This window comes from Telmatherina bonti (genome assembly GCF_933228915.1).
Source record: "Telmatherina bonti genome assembly, chromosome: 5".
Classification (NCBI taxonomy): Eukaryota; Metazoa; Chordata; class Actinopteri; order Atheriniformes; family Telmatherinidae; genus Telmatherina; species Telmatherina bonti.
In genome coordinates, this window is record NC_136623.1 from 27,862,170 (window position 1) to 27,888,246 (window position 26,077).

At 38.3% G+C, this 26,077-nt stretch overlaps 1 protein-coding gene across 2 annotated transcripts in view; it reads right to left on the reverse strand.

The window, feature by feature from the left end:
* Positions 1-26,077, reverse strand: part of LOC306756526 (RNA-binding motif, single-stranded-interacting protein 3-like) — a 143,580-nt gene that overhangs the window by 94,463 nt on the left and 23,040 nt on the right. For both annotated transcript variants that reach the window (XM_079241282.1, XM_079241281.1), the window contains one exon: positions 4,492-4,670. In XM_079241282.1, the coding sequence (XP_079097408.1) occupies positions 4,492-4,670 (179 nt within the window). The remainder of the gene's footprint in view (positions 1-4,491; positions 4,671-26,077) is intronic.

The window sequence follows — 26,077 nt, forward strand, 5'->3', positions numbered from 1 at the left end:
ACCCTAAGCTAATGTTTTATTTTACTGATCCACCAATGCAATCCTTTAGTCTGCACCTATAAAGATCAACCACCAAGCCTACTGATTATTATCAATATTACACATTATATGTGTCAATACAAAACAACAACAACAAAAAACACTAGTTTGTAAAGGACTAGTTTAAAGCCACAGTGTAGAAGCTATCTAGACATGCCATGCCTAAAACAGGTTTGGGAAGCTGTAAATATTAGCTGGTGCACCATGTAAAGAGCTTGGATTGTGTCATAAATGAAAGATGCAGTTGGCCTTGAATCAGCACTGATTTAACTCACCACAAAGTGGGATATAAAGAAAATGAGTAAATAGCAGCCTTAGTGTTATGGCATATGTTAAGCTACATGGCGAAGAGCAACACTGAGTTCAAGATGAATTTGGAGTTAAAAGATCTAAGAAACCTAACATTTGTGGCAGAAAAATCTTGGATAGCATTTTGTATGGACTCTATCAACAGACAAAAACAGCAGCTGTACAGACCACACATCCTCCACAGCCCACAGCTTTTCCATCACACCTCCATTCCAACATCCTGAAGCTCAGCCATGCACCTTAACACAGCCTCATCTTCCTCCAAAGCTGAACATACTCCAGCCTGTCTGTCTCCAGCAGTCAGGTGAAAAAGCAACTGGAGAGACTAAACCAGAACAAGGCTGCAGGTCCAGATGGTGTCAGCTCCAGGGTTGTAAAAGAACCTGCTCGTATTAACTATGTTGATTCTTCAGCACCTTTTCAACACCACTCTGAGTCAGAAAAGAGTTTGTGTGCTGTGCAAAACATCCTACCTTGTCCAAGTCCCTAAAAATCACAACTATCTGAACCAAATGGCTAAAAACCGGCTGTAACATCTCACATAATGAAAGTCCTTGAGAGACTGGCTCACCTCAATAAGCAAGCGAACACCTTTCAGTACCTTTTACAGTTTGCATATCGCAATGGGTTTAGAGTTGAACACACCATCATCTATCTGCTTCAGAGAGCCCACTTTCATCTGGACCAATCAGGCAGCATTTTGAGGATCACATTCTTTGATTTGTCACTTCAGCTGCTCTGTTATGTGAGAAGCTCCATAAATTCCAGCTGGATACCTTCACAACCACCTGGATTTATGACTACATAACAAACAGAACACAGTTCGTGAGACTGAATGGTTGTGTGTCTGAGATGGTGGTCAGCAACTTCAGAGCCCCACCCGGGACTGTACTTTCATAATTTCTCATCATACTGTATCAGACTTCCAATAAAACTCCAAGTCATGTCTTCTACAGAAATACTCTGATGACTCTGCAGTTGTGGAGTGTCTCAATGATGGACAACAAAATGAGGAGAAAAACCTGGTCAGTCAGTTTGTAAGAGGGTGCAGAAAAAATTGACTTCATCTTGAAATAAAGCAAAACAGAATATATAATTGTTTAAATTCAGAGAGAACAATAGTAAACGAAACAGCGTTTGCATTTTGGGAGAAGAGGTGGAGATGGTGGAGGAATACAAGTAGCTTGAAGTTCAGCTACATAAACTAAACCAGAAGTGCAACACAGAGATCAACTACATGAATGGACAGAGTGGACTCTACTTTTTACGGAAGCTGAGATCATTCTATGTCATGAAAACACTGCATATCTGTTATTAGTCCATTGTAGAAAAATGCTGTCAGCTTTCTGTTGCAGCAGCAGCAGCACAACCTGCAAGAGACTGGACAAACTGATCAAGAAAGTTGGTTCTGTGCTGAGAATAACGCTGGAGCTGATTGTCCAGGAAAAAACGCTGCATAACCCGCTGAAGATAATGGAAGAGTTTTTGCATCCTCTCACGACACAGTAAAGATGAAATAGAGTGTGTTCATGTGAAGCTTCAACAAGTCCAATGCAAGACTGAAAGGTACTAGACATCATTCCTGCAGCAGTCAAGACATTATCACTGGACTAATTATTATTGATTATGGCAACTTTCCAGTTTTGCTCTGGGATAAATAAAAAAAAAATTCATTCATTCATTCATTCATTCATTGAAATACCAATGGATTAGCTTTGCTTATTTTAAGTAATAGACAAACAGACAGACAGACAGACAGACAGACAGACAGACAGACAGACAGATAGATAGATAGATAGATAGATAGATAGATAGATAGATAGATAGATAGATAGATAGATAGATAGATAGATAGATAGATAGATAGATAGATAGATAGATAGAGTTTAAGAGGGACAACAAGTGTGAGTTACAGCTGGGGTGTGTGAGAGAAATTGCCCTTGTACACAGCTTTAGATTCTGCTCACGTTCCCCCCTGTCCCCAGACGTTAAAAGTGTGTCCATAGTTTGGGCGACCAGGGGAGTGATTGGAAATGTCAGCTGACAACAGCACTTTTCACTGACACTCTGAGAACTGGCACAGAGACAGAGCGAGAGTGAGAGAGAGAGAGGGGGGAAGGAAGGGGAACTGGGAGAGAAGGATGGAAGTGGTGGATAAGAACACAAACAAGCCATGCTTGGTAACAATAGGAATGAGGATGACATTGAGTTGAAAGAGTGTATATCTGTCTCTGTGATAATAGACTGTTCTTTTTGCTGTCATAGCTGTGTGTATGAATGAGTAAAATGCCTGTATGGACGGTTTGACATGCACATGCGCACAAATGATGCTAGTGAACGATATATTAAGTTAGCACTGAGATTATTTCTGAAAGCCAAACAGGCCAAGAACCCCAATCCTGTGACAGCTGCCTGAGAGCACCCACAGACCACCCATACCCCCCGGTGACCTTTCCTAAATGTTACTGGCCGCTTGGCACGTTGACTGGGCCCCCAATGAAACTTTTATTGGCCCCCATTTTTCACTCTGCTTCTCCAGGATGCCTCCAGGGTTACGCTGAAATACAGCCGGCTTGAAATACAGCTGACAAACAGAAGGGCAAGTTCTGTATGTGCCTGAGTATACATCTCTTTTTCTTCCAAAATCATCTGGATAAATGAGAAGCACTAATTAAATAGTTTGCAGTCTATAACAATTTCACCAAATGATCATTTTTGTTCTAAATAAGAAAAAATTTTCATTTCGAAATCATTTCGAAACCATGTTGATGGGTTGGAGGGAGACTTCGACAAAATATTCAGCAGTTGATTCAATCTGCATTATTCGCCCATTCAGTAAATTTAATTTAATTATAGCAACAAAGCACAGTAAAGTGAACCAATAAGTGAAAAGCAGTTGCCATTGGTAACTGTTGCATGTACAACTTGCCACAACAATTCTAGTCGGACTCTGATAAATACCTTTGGGTTTCAGTGATAGTTACATAAGTTAATATACTGCAAGTTCAATCCTCCTAATCATGATCAACAATTGAACAGCTTCATGGGTTGATTTTTCTTCACAAGTAGCTAATTTTGCAATGGAATCACATGCAAAATACCCATTAAGATAGAAAAATTTACTCCATTGATACAGGATAATTTTCTCATTGTTGCTCTCTGTCATTTTGAGTTGTGATAAAAGGGGTAAAGAGCTTCCCAATCATGATTCATTCATTCATTACCCTAACCGCTTGATCCAATGAAGGGTCTTAGGGAAGCTGGAGCCTATCCCAGCAGTCTTTTGGGTGAAAGGCAGGGTACACCCTGGACTGCTCGCCAGTCCATCGCAAGGCCCCCAATCATGAGGATGCCCTAAATTCAAGTTACTTGTTTAATCTAAAAGGGCAATGTACCTACAGGGCAGGCATTGTGAATTTTAATAGATAAATATTAAAATATATATACAGAAAAACAGCAGCCTGTAGAGACTGAATTCCTCTCCAGCAAGCCTAAGTGTGAACAGCTCTATACATTGTATCCTATATGGTAGCTTTTTTCCCCCCAGTAACGCCTTTCATATCCAGAAAACTTTTACATGTAAAGTTTAGATTGTAAAAGTGTATTCAACCAAAGATTTTACATGGATATCAAATATTTGATATAAAGAATAATAAGCTGAAAAGAAAACAAAACAAAACAAAAAAAAACTCATCCTTCACTTTTAGTTTTAATGACACTATTAATCTTTTAGTTGAATAAAATAATTAGCTGTCAGTTTACGCCTATCATACAATGTAAAGTTACATGCTTATCTGACATTATACACAGCAAAAACGCCAAAAAAAACGTTTTGTAACCTTGTCGATTACTGAGAGATGGATTTCCCTGTCTTTTGTGAGTAGATGATGAAGTGCGGGGGGGCGGATGGGTTAGGTCCAGCTGGGTTATGTTTTTTCCTCTGGTGGAGGAACACAGAGGTCAAGAGCAAACTGTTGATACTCATCTGAAACTGCTGCTAGACTCACATAACACTAATTACCACATGCTGAACTGAAAGGAACTCAGCTGCACTGACAGGCGCTGTGCAAAGCATCTACAGAGCATGAACAGTCAGAATAGAATAGAATAGAATAGAATAGAATAGAATAGAATAGAACTCACGGCTGGCAGAGTTTGATGAGGTCCTGGTCAGTGGTAGCAGGTGGCAGGCCTCTGATATACAGGTTGGTCTTACTAAGTTGCTCCACTAACCCTCCTCCTTGACCTCCACCTCCACCTCCTCCTCCTGTTGTGCCGGGGCTGGGTGGAGCCATGGGTGGAGGGGGAGGAGCATATGACTGCTGCAAAAACAGAGACAACATCATATTAGAAGTCACTAAAAGTACAGTAAATATGACATTTCTTTGCAGTAAGGCATATATGGGATTTTTTTTCTTAACACAAAATAAAACCTTTAGTTTTTGGGTTTTTTTTTAATTTTTTTATCCTACCCTATCAAAGCCTTCTCATCTACCAACTTTCCATCCTGCTCAGTTGTCTTTTCCTGTACCACACCAATTTCTTGATTCAGCAGGAAGCACATCAAATTAAGGAAACAGGATATGAAAAAAAAATCCCAGTGCTTTATAATTACAGCACCAAGTTTCACCTCAGAAGCTCTAAGGAAGGATCTAAGCAATAGTTTCTATACTTTGTTAACATGAAAGCATTGTTGTACACATTCCTGTTGAGTCACAGCAGGAATCACTTGCTAAAAGTTAGTTACCGATTAGAATAACACATTGTTGTTAATCCTTGTCATCTCTGATAGGTAGGCAGTTTGTAAGGCTTGTGATTGTGAGTCTTGCTGATGACTTATGTGTGTCAGTCAATCATCAGTGCACATTATATGTGTACTGATGGTTATATATCATCTGAAGTTGTATCTTGTGTTTCTCATTTGAGCAAATGTAGATCCAACATGTCAATAAGCATGAAAAGAAACAGATTCTGCATTAGTTTGATTTATCTATTTGCACAACACATCTTCAAAGACAGCACTATCACACAATCTCATAGAGGGAGAAAGTGGAGGTAGGAGGAGGCTGTGGGGGCCACTTCAGTGCTCACAGTAGTAACAGTTTGCCAAAAGGTGATTGTGATGTAAATCTAAACAGCTTTGTTATGTTATAGTCTTTATGTGAAGTGGAATGTTGTTCCAGGCTTTGGTCAGCACATAAAAGAAAGATCTTTGTCTACAACAGATCCTAATAAGTGGTAGCGGCAGAAGTCCATTTGTTACTGATCAGGTTGCACGGTCAGATCTGTAGTTAGGTTTTGCACTGGTAAAGCTGCAGATGGGCATCTATTCAGTTGGGGAAAACACAATTTAGTCCCATGACTCAGTACAAAGTTCTAACAGGTTAGTGCATTTGGCCGTGAGAGCAGAACAGGGATGAGTACAGCCAAGGAACCTGTGGGGAATCTCACAATAGTCTTGTCACTGGTTCCAACGTTTTATTGGTTGTGAGTGTCCAAACAAACAATTTGACACAGTAAAGAGAACTTTCGCATATATATATTAGAAACTAGCGGAGAGATGTGTAATCTGATTTTACTATAGACAAATAATATTTTGTTAAATTTTCAGGGGAGGTTTTGCACATGCTCACATTGTGTGTAAGATGACGTGAGAGTCCGGTGTCATACCTTGATACTTGTACAGTGGTTTGCAATGAAAAAAGGATTTGATATCTGTCTCCTTGGAAAATGGAAATACATGCATTTTATTTATTTATTTTTTTTCAATCAGTCAGTCATTTTCTGAACTGCTTAGTCCAATTCAAGGTCGCGGGCAAGCTGGAGCTTACACCAGCAATAATTGGGCAAGAGGCAGGGTACATCCTTGATAGGTCTTCAGTCAATTACAGGGCCACCACAGAGAGACAAACAATGATTCATGCTCACATTCACTCCTAGGGACAATTTAGAGCAACTAATTAGCCTAACATGCATGTCTTTGGTCGGTGGGAGGAAGCCGGAGTACCCGGAGAGAACCCATGCATATACAGGGAGAACGAGTTTTGTTTAATATTATTATTAAATAATTGTCATTTAATAATAGGAGCTACTTATCCATAATAATCTTACAGCTTCAAACAACCAAAAGCTGTTGAATAAAAGTCTTAATACTTTAAGATATTTACAAAAAATGAAATAATTTCTATTATTGATTAAACTCTGGTTGGAGAAAAGAGGCTATCTGGAGTTTAATCCTGGCCTGAGTGCTAAATCACTCTCTAACTTACTAAAACATCTCATATTGGCCTCTACTGTCCAATTACACAGCTCAATACTGCCTAAATGGCTTAATAAGATGACCGTTTCTGGCAGGGAGGAAGAGCAGTGTGAAAATTAATGAGTGTCTGGCACTGATGGAACACCCACCCTCATTTTGCCTAAGGCAAACCATTAGGTTAAGTTCGCAGGAAGTAAACAAGCGTGATGGCTGCTAGGACAACAGCGCTGAAAACATCGACTTAATATTTGGAAGAAAACAACCACATTGTCTCGATGAAGAGGTCATGTCTCAGCAGTGGTCCTTCAGTGGGAGAGAAGAAGGCAAAAGTTCCAAATGAGAGAGATGGTGAATGAAAAGTAGAGGAACAGACGAAACAGAAAGAGGGCTTGAATGCTGGACGTGGAGGTGTGTGTGAATTAGTATACTCAGTTGTAAGCGGACAAATGCGATCTTGTGTGTTTGAGTAGGTGTTTGTGATAATAACAGGCTGTCATTGCAGAGCGATGTGGAGCCTGAGCCAGATCTGATATTAATCCATTACCTGTATGTCCCTCAACTAGCACGCCAACTCACCACTTACACACACAGACACACACACACACACACAACCCGGCTAGAAGCTCAAAAAACAGCGTTTATAGGATTCAGCGAATGTACAAGATATGCAGCCGGATAAGAAGACACAAAGTGTCTGTGGTTCACACAAATCAGCCCAAAAAAAGAGTCTCAGGTATTTTTGTGTTTGTTTAAAATGTAAATATGTTACAATAAACTGCTGACAACTGTGAGAAGATCAGTTTTCCACTGCCTCTCATTTTGTATAGGGAAGATTCAGGTGACCTTTCACCTGAATGCTTAAGGTTAAGTGGAAGCTTAAGTCATCCAATTCATGAAAAAATATTTTCAAAGATCACAGACAGCATGTCCTTCTGACTAAATAAGAGAAGGGCCATCTGCTTTTTGTGCTGCAAAAAGGCTGCATCTCTAGTGATATGATGTGGTCAGATATTGTCATGAGGGCGTGGAGACGTGGACCCAGTTGCAGAGATGGAGAGGCAGGAAGGCCAAGGAAGTGCCGAGAATACTACTTTGTTAAATGAAGAGACCATGGGGAGGAGCAACTAACAAACATAATGAGCCAACAAGTACTAACTGAAAGCGAGAGGCATAAATACACAGAAAAGATAACAAGACACAAGTGTAATGGATGAGCTAACTACACCCAGGTGAACTAGCAAACAGAAAACAAGGCTAAACAGGAAACACAAGGAAAACTACAAAATAAGATGGGAAACCAGAACTAAGACAACCCACAAAACCACCACACCATGACAGTCATACATCTGAAATGGCACCATAGATGCTAAAAGGTTTTAAACATACATATAATTCCATCCTGACGTCTTTTTCCAGGGTAGGCCTTGCATATTTCAGAATGACAATGCTAAACCAGTCACTGAATCCAGCACGACAGCATGGCTTATACATGGAAAAAGCATGGCGTCTAGACTGATCTGCAAGCAGCACAGATGTTTCATCAACTGCAACTATTTGGAGTATCATGAGATGCAAAATACAGCTAAGAAAACCAAGGACTGCTGCACTGCTAGAATCCATTTCAGACAAAAATAGGACATTATTCATCCTTGAAATGTTTAAGAAACAAGTTTCCAGATATTTACAGGCTGTTTACAAGACAGTGGTAAATACGACCCTGAGCAAACTTTATTTTGATGGGTCACGGCCATCAAATTTGTGACAAATATTCATTAAAAATGTTTATTTTTAAGGAAGGTTTTCTCCATGCTTTGTGCATAAAATGATTTATGATAACCACAAACACAGCATATAGTTAATATTTAGCATTTCATAAAACTGTTTTGCTATTGGGGTTTTAGTATTGGGAAGGAAGTCTTCAGCATTTCACTGTTTTTGTTCATGTATCCATGTATATACACATAATGCTTTTGTAGCCTGGAAACAGCAGTAATTTTATAGTGTTTAACATATCACATATCTATTACAGATTCTAGTTTGACACTGTGCTGAAATACAAAGCAGGAAAAACAAAAAGCACTGTATAAAATAAATAAAGAAACTGGTAATGATTTGTTTTAATATTGCAAATGTCTCTTATTTGTTTGTTTTTTTTTTTGTTTTTTTTTTTTACAAAATAGCACTACCTCAGAGCTCACAAAGACGTTTTTGCATTTTGGTTTGAAAGATACAGAAAAATTGGCCTGAATACTATTTAAAGCAATTTGGTGTGATCAACCATTAACATACTATTTAAATAATAATTAGTATAGACATTGGGCCTTTTCTTTTTCATTTACAATCCATAGTTTGTCTTATGAGGTTAAAACAGCTGAAATCTGCTGGACAGTTGCTGAAAGACTGTATCAAGCGACTCCTCAACATAATACCAGGGACTGAAAAGTCTCTGCAGATAGGTACATTTATATATATATTTTTTTTTGCAAATGACGTTTGTGATTGTGACAATGAAAACCTCACCGCTTCAAAGCTTGATCTGATAACATGAATGCATGGCTGATGGAAAGTGTCAGCGCCAAATAAAAGACCCTAGGCTGAAATCTGAAAGAAAGATATCACTGGAATGGAAGCTATAAAACATATGCTGCACACATTTCATGCTTACAAGCACAGTGACAGCTTGTGCAATACACACACACACACACACACACACACACACACACACACACACACACACACACACATACACACAAATGAACACTTAGCCTTATCTTTGTACATTCATTTCATTCCAGCAGGATCTGGAGCAGAAAAAGCACATTTCTCACTTGCAAATGCAAATGTCCAGGTATGCACAAAAGTATAAAATCTTTCTCCTTTCTCCCATCTCGCTGAAACAACCCACATACGCCTTTGACACACACACCCGATCAAAGGCCTTGCCCAGGGAACCTCTTTCAGCCAATTTGTGCAGCTGTCAGGGTCGGGTTGATAGTGAGCTGTGTGTGTAATGCGTCAAAGGCTGTGATATGGGAAATCCTTTGAAACATTAATATCTCTCTCTCTAGCATCCTCAGTGCCTCCCATCTTCTTCCTCTGTCAGTCACTGTCAGTTTTGACTCCATCATCACTCAGTATCGTGCTTTCTTCACCTCTGCCCCTCCACTTCCAATATATTCTCTATACATCTTTGCTTTCATCTCCCTCTGCTCTTTCTCCCAGTTTCTCTCTTGCAGGATTAGTCTGCGCTCGCGTGTGTGGACTGAAGGCTGCCTCTCAGCTGGTGTTGTTGACATACTAAGAACAGTGGAGCAGCTTTCACAGTGGGGAAAAAGGCTCAGAGGCAGCGACACAAATTGTCACACAAAACAAACACAGCGACTGGGATGCTGGATTTTTATGCACGACTGAGCCGTGGAACAGCATCACATCACTGTGTCAAGTATGTGTATGCTGCTGACAACCCGGTGAGCACAGATTTGTCTTTTTTTAGTCATGAGCAGAGGGAAATACTATAGTGACTTATCAAAGAATTTGTTGTAACAACACTGCAATAAACTACTGAGATGATACAAAAACATCATTTCTATCACCTAAAAAAGAAAAAAAATATACAAATGTTGATAATATGCTTGCTGCTTGTTCACTTTTTTTTATATTTGTGTAAGATTATCATTTTTGCCAGTTTCCCACAGCCCATCTTCTGGTGTTTGCCAGTATTTACTTTATGGTATCACACCATCTGCAACAGCTCATAAAATATAAAATGTAGTATCGCTATATCAGACAAAATTACCATACTATCTGGTTTCTATTGGAAAATGTGACATAAAGTACAACTCTTTTACTTGTAAATTCCATCAGATTTCCTAAATTACCTGGCACATGTATACAGCTGAATGCATTGTTATATTACAACATGGCCTCACGATAAGAGTCCACATAATAATAACTATGAGTGAGACTTGATGTTGTCTACAGTTAGGTAAGGGAGATAAATTCATTTATGGAGATCTGCAACTGGCTGAAATAAGTTGGAAAAATACAAATCCTACGTTGCACTTTCGGGATATTTTTTAAGCACATCAATGTTTCAGACAGTTTCCGACCTGCAACAGCAAACTAGAAAAACATGGAAGGCGATATAGTAGAAATAATAACGGCAATCATAAGGAGAAAACTGGACAAGAAAGTATACTTTAACTTTTCTTTTCTCTTTTAAATATATATATTTGTCTGTTTAAATATTTAGATGTTTTCTTTATCCACTTTATCCCAGCTACCATGAGACCCTGCACAGATTCATGGGACCAGTGTTGCAAATAAACTATGAGACACACAGCTTATGGACAATGAAAGGGCACTTTAAGTTTTTCTCTTATCTCATTCCTATTTCTTTTCTGACACACAGTCTGTACCATAAAAAGCCATAGAAAAATTTCACCATGTATCTGAATAGATACAGTTTCATAGACTTTTCCAGTCACTGCGTTTCTGCACTATTGTAGTTGGTGAGAACCCAAACATCATAATAGGACCTATGCTTCAGTAAAGAGTTGCAAAATAGAAAATAAGTATTAGAATAAATGAGCTGACTAACAAACTTGTTCGCTCAGTCGCTGACAGAAAAATATGCCTGATAATAGTAGATAGTGCAGCAGAGCAATCACAGATTCCTCAGTTTTGGACAGCACTGTGCTGATGGTCACTCCCTTCAGGCATCTGCACAATGAAGATGACTAATGGCAAAAGACAGGAAGTTCAAAGAGTTAAACATCTAAAACACACACACACAAAATATTAATTCTGATGATTTTTATCGTCAAGCCATCTTTCTCCCTGCTCAAATGATTCACGAAGAGACAGCGAGTAAAAACTGGATGGAAATGTCTGGAACTACAAACACATGTATGAATACATGTATGAATACACAAGTGCAAACTAATAAGTACTTGTACTGATATTACCACACCAAAACTTTATTCATTGCTCATTGGGAGAGGAGGAGATATACGATGAAGGTAATATGGAAGTAAAGATGTGGCTGAAGGTGTTACACTGTAACACGGCACGATGAACTTTGGATGACAGGCTGGAAGAAAAGGGAGAAGAACCTCAACATAAGGGCAAAGATGAATGACTAATGAAGAAAATTATGTAAGAAAGGGTACGGAAAGAGGAGGGTTGATGAGAGAAAGGAAGGAGGGGGACATGGGAGAGAGAGAGAGAGGATTGTTCCAGCCTCTTCCGATGCTTCCTGAAACACAGAGGAAGGAATGCAGGCTATTTTTGGGTCCAGCACTGAGATTCTCTCTTACTCTCCGGGCTTCTAAACACAGCAGCGGAAGGGTTTAAGGAAGAGCTTGTAAAAACATCAGAATGGAAACGCGGCACCCACAACTCCATCCGTTTGGAGATTACACCAGCAGTTAAATTAAGCCACAACTGTCGATGTCAGAGACCATTGCATAGAGACAACACATCATTTTTTAAGGAATTTATAAATAAATAGATTATCAAACTACTGTGTTTGTGCCAAATTCAATTGATTGATGAACTTTAGGGGTGTTGCACATTAAAAAAAAAAAAGAAGATTATCAATGTTCGGGTTGCAAGTCCCAAGTGTCAAACTGAGAAATGCATTAGCTACACATGCTATCCTGAGATTAATCTGGAAAGAAAATGATATGTCAGGGAAAATCTCCCTGCAGGGTCTTTTAATGAGATCATTTTTAAGTTCACTTTCATGAACAACATCAAAGAAGAGCCTTTTTGTATGTTATTGGAAAATAGAGGCCTAAATAATGCCAAATATACATCTAATAACTGTCAATAGCGGCTCAGCACAAAAATCCGTCCTCACACATACCTTTAAGAATATTTCTATATGTTCTGTATATTTTCAGAATGTATTTTGCGAGGCTTTGTATTATGAGCTTATACAAGAGTAAAGCCATGTCATTCTGGCTCATAAGCCTTTAAATTCTGTTAGATTATTGGAACTTAGCTTCCAGATAGCACTTCTGTTTTGCAAAAAGATACACTAAACCTCAGAAATCCACAGCAACAACAAAATATGAGGACAGACAGTCAAGATAGCTCTGAGTATTAACTATAAAATTTAAATTAAATCCCGCTGATTCAGTTTCAAATCCTTTTTATCAAGCTGAAGGCCATGTTGCTTCAAAACACCGTGTCACACACATACAGAAATTTCCTACAGCTAAAAGATGACAAAATTTATACTTACAAAAAGGTGTGAGGATCCCAATCAAAATTAACCTCTACTCTGATTTTAACATTCTACTTGTGTATAAAGCCTGGTATCCCCTTATATTATTGAAATGCTCAATGAATACATGCCTGAGAGACCCTTAACATCATCCAGTAAAGATCTCCTCACCACACTGAGAATGAATTCGCATTGGATTATGATACCTTGAGCCATTGCACTCCTGTCTCTGAACTCTACCAAAAGAACCCAGATTAACTTTACCAATTAGTTTTTTTTTAAGCGTTTTTAAGCAGATGTTCATGTCTTACATGAGTGTCCAAAATGTAGTGAAATCAGAATATATGGATGTAAATTGTATTTTACTGATTAGCCGTCATTCTCTGTCCACCAGTATTCATATGATATGATGGGAGTCCTGAAATGATTGCAAAAATGTGTAAATTGCAACTGAGTAATTTTTTGCAACTCTTCAATCACGTGTTTTTTATGTATTTCGGACAAATACATGTACATTGATTCTCTGCTAAACCATGGACTTTTAACTACAAGTGTCACAAAGCATCTCCTTCCATGATCTCCTCAGTCTTTCCTGCAAAGATGTGCAACCAACTATACTAGCAGAACACAGAAAGTGGACTTCCTGCTATAGAGAAATGCATTACATCAAAGCTTAAGTTGCATCTGTGTTGGGTATATAGCAAGAAATTATGTCTATTATTTAGGTTTATGGTGCAAAAATATTTTGCATTATGGACTAGAAGACCACATTGAGCCTGGGATCCCCAGGGGTCCTGCCTGACCCCACAGCAAATCTTGTAGGAGTGGGCATTTCTAACATTACTGTCAGCTACAGTGGGCACCCTTGAAACTAACATTAGTTAAGAAACAATACCAACGGTTTCCTTGTTGTGTTACTTACAAGTTACAGGCTTTGTGAGAAGCCTGTTGGAGCAGCGGTGTTGCCAATGCACTACAACTCTGTGTCTCAGGACACAAACCAAGCATGCCACTAAATTCCATAAGTGTAATAGTAGAGTTAACTATACCATTGAGCAAAAAGTAGCACAATTATTGTAATTCAGTGTGTTCTTTTCTGCAGAGATACTGTGGTGTTTTTAGTCAGAAAAGGGCAGATATCAAGTTTTTCCAGGATGCCTGAGAATTTCATCAGCATAGATTTAAGACTGCTGTAAGGTCAATGAAATTCAAAGAAATTATTATGATTATTTATCAAAATTGTGAAAGTGGGCTTATTTGAATGTTGCCTGGGTAACCTATTAATTTTGTGTTTGTAAGAATCATAGACCATAGGTGTAATGTAAACTAGAATCTCTCGTATCTAAAAAAAAAAAAAAAAAAAAGAACTCCCCTCTGACCCAAAATAAGACCTATTGTTTTAAACAAAACAAGCCCCATTATGTCACTATGAGTGGTTCCTCAGATAAATCCTTTGTTTGTGCATTTAACTATTTTTGGAACACTGCAAGCCGCAATGCTGATGTTGCACTCCGTTTTTCTCATGGTTTCTGTTTATCGCTGTACCATTGCAAGTCATTTTACTCTTGTTGCTCTCTTGTTTAGCCCTCACCTCCCCCCTGATTTCCTCTTCTGCTTCATCAACGTCCCTGCCTCCTTCCCATACAACTACTTCCCCCATTTCCCTTCAGCGGATCAGGTCAGCAGCACTGCTTCCCAGTGGAACGGCATGTTCCAGTCTTCCACCTCTCTATCACTCTTGTTAACATCAGCTGCAACAGCATCAACACACACTTGGGCTGTCATAAACAAGTTGCACAAACATCCCCAGAGGACATCCAGTTTGGACTTGGTGCTCAGTGACCTGGTGAGAGATAAGGAGGTGATGGAGAGTGGCTGTGGTAGGTTTCCAGAACTCTGTGAATTCCTGTGGCTTTTTATTTTTTAAGAAGGTCAGGGAGGGGTGAGGGGTAGTCTGTATCTGAGGTTGGGCAAGATGTGTTACTTGAGTGATTTAAACGTGAATTAGCCTGGTCACCTACTGAATTTGGGATAGAGGATGAAATGAGCGTTTGTATTTTGAAGCTAAGCTTACTCCAAAGTCAACTCAGTATTTGGTTACAGTCTGGGCGTATTTATGTGGATACATAATGGAACTGCAAACCTTGAATTGAAAAATTATGTTTTTACAATTCATCCTCATTTATTTACAAAAGCAGTCAACAACCGTCTGCTTATGCACACTAAGTTTTCTGTGATGCCAAAGAGAGACAGAAAAAAAAGTAAAGTAGGAGTATATATATATATATATATATATATATATATATATATATATATATATATATATATATATATATATATATGTGTGTGTGTGTGTGTGTGTGTGTGTGTGTGATAGATAGATAGATAGATAGATAGATAGATAGATAGATAGATAGATAGATAGATAGATAGATAGATAGATAGATCTGCATCAACCCAATGTGTAATTTTGCCCTAGAAGCAGCTGAAACATGGATTCATCTAGCCAAAGAACTCCTGAGCTCATGTGGCTGTATTGGGAATTTGTGGTGGTTTATCAACCATTTGAGGGCTTGAATTTAATGGTGTTTGGCTTTACACTTTACACACTTGTAGCCCTGTCATATCAACAGAGCCCTGAAACCAACTGTGGACTGGCTGGTGTGTTGAGATCAAAGACATTTTGACTGGGAACCTGCAAAGTTGAAGTCTGGAACCTAAAGATGAGTAGTTCTTCTTGGCAAACTGTGATGTTATCAGTGGGCAAAACCTGGATTCACCTGATTGGCACATGGATATAGGCTGTTTGAATGTTTACACTGTTTGTTACACTATGTTTCAATTAAGTTATTAAAACAAAAGATCTGAAATGATAGATACAAAAATGAATATGTTTAAGAATGAAGAAAGTGAAAAAGATACATACAAAAAAAAAAAAAAAAAATCAGGCAAAAGGGGAGATGGATGGGGTGATGTAAATGGTAAATGGACTTGTACTTTTACCACATCGGGGGGCAGTTTGGGGTTCAGTGTCTTGCCCTAGGACACTTTGGCATTTCAGGGGAAGCCTGGAATTGATCCCCCAACTTACCAGTTGAAGGACAACTGCTCTTCCTCCTGAGCTACAGGCGCCCCACAGGTGGTGCCACATGTCCATCTTTCATGCTGAGACAGTGTGATGGATCTTCAGGATGCAGCCACGACCATGGAAGAATCTTCTATGGTTGTGGCTGCGGTCGAATGTGCAGCCACAACCAAGCAGTGTGCAGTAATGTATCACACTTTATTCTCCCTGCTCTTCTGCAGATGAAGATGGTAGGTTGAAAACACACACACCAGTGGAAACAAAGTTCAGATAGGTGAGATATGTCCCAACTGACCTTGTGGACCAAGTCTACCTAATTGGGTCAATCAAAAACTGGAACAGTTAATCTTAGGTTTTTTATGTTGCCATTCTAAGTTAATGTTTAGAAAAGCCACTCGGCATTGTGAATATTTTTATTTTTTTAAACCGCAGGTTATAATCGAACTTAAACAACTTAACCATCAACTTTCATGAACAAATTTTCAAGCTTTTTTGGGGGTTTTCCCATATTGGTGCTGGTTAAACTAGTGTGAACAGGGGCTAGTTTACCAAAATGAAGACTACAGAATAAGTGTGCTGACAGAATAATGTTTTTCCACAATAACAATGAGAAGCTGAAATAATAGGATTTGGTTTGTGTGTCATGTGTGTTGGCTTCTCTGGCTTGTGTATGTTGGGTTCACCTCCCTACAAATTATAAGGAAATGAACAATAGCAATTGCCATGTGTGTGTATATCATTGTGACTGTTTATTGGCTGCTGGTATGAATCAGCAATAACTTCGCCATCAACTTTCATGACCAAATTTCCAAGCTTTTTTTTTTTTCCACAGAGTAAAGTCTTCCCATATTAGTGCTGGTTAAACTGGTGTGAACAAGGGCTAGTTTACCAAAAAGCAAGTTTTGAGACTCCAGAACAGAGCCAGAGGCAGAACCAGAACTGGAGCCGGAGACCAAAACAGAAGTTCATCTGTCTTTAGAAGCTTTAGACCAACTCAACCCCAATGAATCATTTCACCATATTATGCACTTTAGATATAAACAACCAAACATCTTGGCAGTTTTACTCAAAGCAATGATCATTTTGAACTGATCAATGATCCTTTGACCACATTCGGCACAAAGTGGCTACATGTGTCTTTACTTACAAAGGCTGAAATTTTGGTTATTGGTACTTTTATACTCTGGCATACTTAATGTGTCATTTATTCATCTACTGGTTTACAGAATCTACCAAAATGGTGTGATACATTATTAACTTTATAGTCTTTATCTGCATCACTCCTCGTTGTTTTCAAGTGGAAAAAAGATTTTGCATCGAATCACATTCCATGTTAATTTGTCAGTTGAGATATAAACCCCTTGCGCTTCTGATCTAAAATAACAGATTTAGGATTTTATGCCACTTTAAAAACAACAAGTAAATTGAGACAATGAGACAATATTGTAGAAACAGGAAATGTGCAAACATTTCACACAGCTCAAGTTCGAGATCTGTCATGTCTTTGCATGTGTGGTGTATTTTTTACCTGCAACAATCACAGAAACTAACAAATCAAAATCAAGTGGCGGACTTTGCATGGTTTTTATGGAAGTTTCTAAAGTCCAAGAAAAACATTCCATTATTTCACACTTAAAAACACAGACAAGTGATTTTACTTTAACTTTTCTGTTCCAAAATTAAAAAAATAAAATCATATGCTACATTCCTACTTGTAAACTGCATGACCTCTAGCTTGCATGCTACAAATAAAAAAAAAAAAAAAAAGGAGAGTTGAGGGTGGGGGGTGGCACATGAATATTGAACAGGAGCATTGCACAAAGCTCTTTTATTATGCATATTTATGCAAATTCAACATTAGTTTATTCAGGGAAGCCTTTCTTGCTCCTCCTCTCATTGCCCCCTGGTCAGTGTTTCAACCCATATGTATGTGCATGAACTTAAGTGCTGAATGGTGCACCTGAATCATGATTGGTGTACTAAAGACCTTTAGAAGAGGGAAAAAGTGCAGAGGTTTCATTGTTCTCCAGTGACCTCTCTGTCAAAAATTCAGAATTCAGCCTTAATAAAATATTCTTTGTCACAGTTAATGAACTCTGGAGGTCTCCTCATGAGGGGTACAGTAAATCCCTATCTGCTGCTTATCATCCAGGAGCGCGCCATCTTCCTTTATCTTATCGTTTCTTCCTTGCATATTAATAATTTCATTCTATTCCATGTCCCTCACCTATTCACTGTTCTTGTTAGACATTTGGCTTTTCTCCTCCTCCTACATAACTTAATTTCCTCATCTCTGGTATTTAACGTTCTCCCCCTCCTCCCCATTCCTCAGCTGCCGACACTATTTCCAACGCTACTGCTGACACTGTCGGCCCCTCTCCCATTTCCCTTGTCCATCATGTCCTTTCCTCTCATCTCATCTCCACCTCATACCCGCACGCCTCGTATTTTCTCTTCCCTCAAACACCATACCACAGATTAAAATATGAGGAAACAATCAAGCTCTGGCTGATTAGCATATGAACAGGAGGCGACAGGCAACTGCAGACATGACAACAGAATCCTGGAACTCTGCCGCCAAGCCTTTTTTTTTTTTTTTTCTCCCCTTAATCCCAGAAATGACTTTTTACCATATTTTGTTGAATGAGGCAGAACAATCCTTCAGCAGTCCTTTCAGGCAGTCGAATTACCATCAGAAAAGGGGGCATAAGAGAAAGGCAGAATGCTTATATAGCATCAGGTCAAAGAATGAAGACTACAGAATAAGTGTGCAGACAGAATAATGTTTTTCCACAGTAACAATGAGAAGCTGGAAAAATAGGATTTGGTTTGTGTGTCGTGTGTGGCTGCTCTGACTTGTGTATGTTGGGTTCACCTTCCTACAAAAATAAGGAACTGAACAATAGCAATTGCCATGTGTGTATACCTTTGTGACTGCATATTGGCTACTGGTATGAATCAATTAAAATAACTCTCCTAATAAGCTAAGCAGCATAACAAATCAATGTATAAATATGTGTATAAATATGTAATATGAGGAAATAAGTTACTATCTTTGCCAATATGTTCAGTGTTGATTAACAGATAAAAAAAAAAAACCAAAAAAACCAGTAGAAACTAAAGTAAACCATTGCATTTTGAAGACATCATCACAACACATGCACACACTAACAAACAAAATAAATATTATGTTCCTGTCAAGACTTTGATAGTTTGATAGTTTGATAGATCTTAGGGTCTCTAACTACATATCAACTCTAATCTCTTTAGTTAGACTTCAAAGATAGCTGTATTTCAACAAAATTCTAAAGTGGAAAATTTGCAGTTCAAAAGAAACTTCTACTCTCTGCAATTTGGGCATTTTGTGAGGCAATACTGTCCAAGCCTAATTTAATTTTACGGATTTGACACCTAAAGTTTAAACACTTTACTCAATGCAAAGAGTTTATTCATCTAACATGGACTGAGGCACCACTGTGACAACTCAGAATGAATTTAAAGTCATAACTTAATGCACACTGAACTGATTCATAGTTTGATCTAAATGATCTAGTACTACTTGCATGGTAGTTCTTTGACTATCAAACAGCAGAGCACATTAAACCGACTATCAAAGCAATGATAAAGATACGGTAGAGGAAATAGACAAGCAATGTGTTCACATAGTTCTGCATAATAATTCAAGAAAAATATTAAAGGAAGTGATGGATGATATTGTGGCTTAATTGCACACAGCAGCTGGTTGTGCACAAAGAACAGCAATGTAGACACAGTTAGTAACTAAAAAATAGCACTGAAAATGTTTTAAGAATCAGACAGAGACTCTATATAAAAGCTGAAATGACTGATGAAAGACTTGGGGATTTATTAAAATCTTGAGAAATCCCTCAAAATAATCCAAATTACTAGAATTATGCATGTGATACTACTGAGCAAGAGTGTTGTTTTATGTTGTTGAATGTTGTTTTTTTTTTATTTTATGTCTAGCACTGTGTTCAGTGATTGCCATCATGAAGTGCTTTTAGAAAGAAAGTTGGCTTGGTTTGGCTTTTAGTGCACACTGCCAGAAATATGCAGATAAATAAGATCAGAAATAGGCATTGCAGAATATGATGAGGTCACAGTCAAGCTGACCTTTGGCCATGTAGATTTCAAAGTCATCATCTTGTCATTTTATCCTTGAAACACTGAGTCATAATTTTATCAATTACAATTTCTGGAGTCATGTCCAAACCCATTTTGAGGTCACATTGCGGTCAATAATTCTAATCAATTCATCCTTGAGTCAAAGTCAATGCTTGTGCCAAATAAGGTTTGATTTAGATTTTGTGTTCATCATACAGACAACTAGAAAATACTTTTCCCGGAGACAGTCTCCAATCAAAATGCAAACCACTGTCAAGGTCTAGAACACTGAACATAATAAAGAGACTCCTCATTTAGTCTTCAATCACAAGAAGAATTAAACTAAATATACTCTCTTATTGCCTTATTATAAGAACAATATCCAATCCTGCCCCAGCTGGTTGTTAGCTGTGCTGATAAAAACATGACATCTATGAGGGACTTTACAAAATAACTTCCAACTTTGATCATTTATCCTCTTTGCTTACCCTGAATCAACTGCAATTGTTATGGTTGAATTTCACTGATAAGACAATAACACTGGTGTTAAAGATTTTGAAGATGTTACAATACACTTATCACATAGTCCAAAGTGTAAAAATTTATCATTAAACAGCATGTTTTTTTGAAATTGTAGAAATGTAATCAAATATCCTGCAGCTCATGAAGTGTACTAATTTGAGCATTGTTGAGTCTTTCTTATGAAACTGCTACACTCTACATCATGGATCAACACGGTTTTTGCATGTTTTGAAGAGCGACTGGATTGAAATTGTCTGGAAAACTCATGTAAAACTAATAAACAAATGCAGTTATGCAGCAACTGAATAACAACCTATGTTATTCTTAAGCAGGGGTACTCAGTTTGGTCCTATGAGGGACACAATCCAGCAGGTTTTCCATGTATTCCTGCTCCAACACAGCTAACTTGAATTATTGAATCTTTGTGCAGAACCTAATAGGCTGTTGGTTCCATTTAACATGATTCGGATGCGTTGAAGCAGGAATACATGGAAAACCTGCTGGATTATGGCCCTTGTATGACCAAACTAAAATACCTCTGGTTAATGTGTTTTCATTAAAGCATTAATTTTTATGCAATTCATAGACATTAAAAAATACACCAACCTATCAATCTCTCTTAAACAGAAGGATGTATTGTATGTAACAGAGCTATGCTGTAAACAAGCCCTCAGTCTATGTACTTCACCACACAAATGCTGTTAATGGAAGTCATATGAAAAGCTGTACTCAAGAGCTCTTGAAAGAGATCATCTTACATGGACAGCAAACTAGATGTGAAATTGAAAGACATGATTTCTTGCACGGACCTCTCCTCTTATATGATTCTGTTTGGGCGCTGCAAGATTTAATGGTAATTTCCCAAGTAAGTGAAGCAGTGTTACAGCATCAATGCACCACGAAATCTATACAGCCTTTACTAATAAAGTTACAGGGTTCAATACGCCTCCCTCCTTCAGACTGACCCGATCTGATTTAAACACAGTTATCTTTACCTTGTCTGCTCTTAGAGTCACTGACCATTCATTATTACTCTGCCTCCTTCTTTAACTCTGTTCCTCGCTTTCCCTGCTTCCTTCTCCGCTCTAATTAAATTCCTTCATCAAATCTGAGAGGGGCAAATATTCAGGGAATGAGAAAAGAACAGGGAGCGCTAGAAGGAGAGGGGGTAAGGGGGAGGGAGGAATAGAAGAAGGGAGGAAGAGATCAGAGTGTAAGAACATATTGAGTGGAATCCAAGCCCGCTGAATGAGATCAGATGATGACCTGAAGATATCTAGAGGGAAAATCCATAAAAGGGTATCAGAACAAAGGCAGAACTTAGTCGAATCGTTATATTTTTTATTTCTCAGGTGGGAGATTAGACAGAAACATGTAAAAAAGAATGGAGCAAAGAGAAATCCATAACTCGGCTGGCCAGGCGAGCATCCAATGCACATGGTCGGATTGAAGTCAAATAATTTTACACGTGGGACTTTAATCCAGGATTGTAAGTCAGGTTTATACATTGTTCTTGCTGAAATGAAGCTGGTGTTCTGCAAACCAAACATGCTAACAGAATAAGCTGCCAAAAACAAAATTCTATCTGGATTGTGTGTCATACTGTTTTCCACAGGACACACAATAACTGGTAAAAAAAAAAAGATTTCATATTTCAAAACCACTTTAACTCTCAGCTGCTTTGTCTGTCCCAGAGATGAAACCCCGCAGAACTAAACCATTCATCAAATCAGAAAGAGGCACGCTTTGCCCAACAGCTGAACAGTGAGAGCAGCAGTCAATGTATTCACTGATCATAACCCAGACACTGTGTGCTTGGATTGATTTAAAAGCCTGATCAAATTACCTGGAAAAGGTTAAAAGTATCCATTACCGGCTAACATGCTTTTGCTATTGAACAGAGGGAGAAAAAGGAGAATGCAGCTGGGCTGCATGAAGCAACAATCAAGCCCAACTGTATCCTGGAGGCATCAATACACTGAACGATTGGAGGAGAAAAAGTATGTCTTAGAAAGAAATAAGGTTGGAGGAGGCAATGAAGGAAAATAAAAGAAAGAGATCTTTCTCAAATACACTTTTCCAGTCAAAAAATAAATCATTTCCTATTCTATCACCACATTATGAGAGGATGGAAGGTAACATTTTCAATTGGATCTTAGAGGACATACAAATCACCCAACAAGGGTTGTTGGCTTGTTATTGTGTTAAAGCAAATACATTCTTTTTCTTTTTTAAGTTGTACAGCGATGCACCGTGGTGGTAAACAGTGAAAGAAAATGAGCTTTAGAGAAAGAATAAAAAGTCCGGCTGAAAACAGAAGATAAGTTTGATTAAGGTGGATGAAGGTTGGACAGAAGAAGAGAGGACAGGTGAACAGCTAAGGAGGAGAGAAAGGCCACTGGAGAGGTCACTTCTGCTGCTAATAATTTATCCTTTAAAAACCAGTGTGAAGCTTTAATTGGTGCTGTGGCTAATCCTGAAGCACACATACACACACCTCGGGGAGCCTCTTAGCAGCTGTGCTCCAGCTAAATTGGCTACAGCGTAGCAGCGACAGCAGTAAGCTCCCTCCAGGTATAACACAGTCAGCCAAAACAGCAATATCAGGCCTGCCAAGCCCGTCTCATGAATCTGGGCATGACACTTCTCACTGTCTCACGCTTGCTGTCACGCTCTCAAAAGAAATCTTACGGCAAATCAAAACGACAAGACATTAGTCCCCTGGTACGGTTGTTAGTGAGATAAACACTTGGCTCACTTCACTTGTAATCTGCATTTAGCCGATGCCGAGGATGTTCTGCTTAGCATTGAGGCTTTCTGCTTTAAAGTCATTTATTTGATGATTCAAGGTTCGACTTAGCGCTGCCAAAAATGGCAGCTTGTGAATCAAATTAGCCTTTTCGAGACCCTAAGCTTTATGCAGTTTCAATTGGAAAATAAAAACAATTTGAGGAGTCAGTCATTGTTGTCATGTAATAACCACAGAATCACAGTTTGTTCTTATTATGCATCAAAGTGCCTGCCTCCACTCAGCCAAAAGAAGTTGTCAAAAAGCACATTGCAGTTTAAAATCCACATAGTACTTCTCTAAAATGTATTTCTTTAATTAAAGTTAAATTTCCTCCATTGTGCTCACAAAAGTTGTGCATCAAACAAGATCGCAGTGGTTCCATTCACGCCCATCGTTTTTTTTGTTGTTGTTGTTTTATAAGCTTTGTGTTGTGAAACAGCTACAAGTAAGAAAATACCATTAGGAGTTTAAATGACTGCATGTAAAAAGCTGCTGCATGTAAACTGTGTCCCTCTGAAAGGAGCTGGCGCGTCACAAAGTACAGCACAGAGATTATCGAGAGACTTCAGTCATCAAATAAAAGGCATAGGAAAGCAGAAGACAAGAACCTCCTATCATTCATGTTAAAATGTTTCCAGTCATATTTAACATCCTTCAAACTCAAAATACTCCACAATCAATGTCACATAAAGTACTTATATATTTAACAATTCAAATAATATTGTCAAATTTCCACATTGTTGTGTGATGGCTGAAGAATAGGTGTCAGGAAAGCTGAGATACGGTTAACTTGTGAAATAATAATCTGAACAAAACTGTGGCAGGAGTAGAAATATCTTAAAAATAACTTTTTTTTTCCAAGTCGACTTTTGCATAAAACAATAACATAATATATACAACCTTACCAAACTTTTTAATACATAAAGTTGTTTGTGAAAAAGAAAAAAAAAAAGCATATTTAAAAAAATAAACAAAAGTGCAAACTGATGTATTGACTGTCATTTTTAAATGTTTCACCAAATCCAGTTTAGGTCAACGTAACAGATTTTTGAGGTTGTGTTTTGCATCCTGGCATGTAAAGCACAACTGAAATAATTGGACTTTATGTTCATCCCTGTTAGCTGCACCATCCTAATAATCTGCAATGGTGATATGCTGATCAATGGAAACTGATAAAAAAAAACAAAAACAAAACAACACTGTGTTGCATACTCCACACACACATTCTGTTCTATTTGTTGCATTTGGTGCCAGACTTGTACAATACGTCATTACATTGTTTTTTATTTTATTACCAGTTGCAATGATTGTTGTTGATAATGAAAACACAGTCTAGCTCATGGTATGTCCTTTTATAAAGGTGCTCATCAGAAGAAAAACTTTGCAAAGATTGTACACATGTTCTCTGTTGAGCTTTACAGTCATTCAGGTGGAGAATTGAGCAGACCTCTCCTTATTTATTGATCTAAATTTTCATCAAAGCCTACAATTTTCTAAACATTCACTGCTTGCAAAGAATCTGCAAATTAAAAATAGTATGAAAGGAGCATCAGACACCATGTCACAGTAGCAACAATTCAAAATGTCATGTTTGTCATTTGCAGAAGCGACACTACTGAACTGCCTCAGCTTCACACTTTAATGTCACCTAAAAACAAAACCAGCCTCCATCTTGCATCTTGTCTCTTTTTTTAGCCAGTAAAATTCAACTCAAGTGTTTTCACTTGCTCTGTGACTTTCTTTCTGTTCTTTGCTTCCTCTGATAATGTCCTAGTTTTTCTTAGCTGAATCAGCCATAACGTGTATTCAAAATGGCCAGTGCATTGATACCCATGACAAAGTGCTGTCCAATGAGTCACAGCATGGAATTTAAGGTCAGAAACTCATGCAGTATTGCTTTAATATACTGAGATACTACCCGTTAAGCATCCTGCAAATTACTGCCCCCTACAGGAGGTAAATACAACTTGTGACTCTTCCCACTGAAAGCAAACCTCAGTCCGAAGTTTTAAATGTTCAGGTATTAAAACACATTAAAGTTGTCAATGCACCTAACATTGGTGTGTTTGGATTGTAGGAAGAAGCTGAAGTGGCCACACATACACGGAAAGAACATGCAAACTCTGCACAGAAACTGAACCCTCCCTGAACCAGCCTTTCCTATGAGGCCCCAGTACTAACCAGTACGCCACCATGCAGCCCATGTCCAAACCTAAAAAAAAAAAAAAAAAAACATAATTCTTCCACCACAACCATAATGTCCACGGAAAATATTGGCAGTTACCCTGGTTACGTGTAAATATAGCATGTCAATGAAACTTTTTACATCCTGGTTACGTCTAGCCAAAAACCTCATTAGGTAAGTGTAAGAAAAGAAAACCACTTTGTTAGGAAAATCAGTCATGGTTCATGCCTTCATAAGCACCATTTACACCGCAACCACTGCCTACTTGGATCCGGTTTTAACTGGTGCTTGCGTAACCACACTAGATCACATTTTCTTTGAACCTCAATATAGTGTTTTGGCTTTATGATTGAATGCCATATGAGGGTGTATTTGTAAGAAGCACAGTCTCACTAGTAGCTGGCATCTGGTGAGTTAAGCTATTTCTGTAAATACAGTTTGATAACTGCATTTAAAACCCACCTTTCCAACCAGCTCTGCAGGGGAGATAAGCACTGTAGCCATAAGTACACCTGAAACTCTGCTATGGA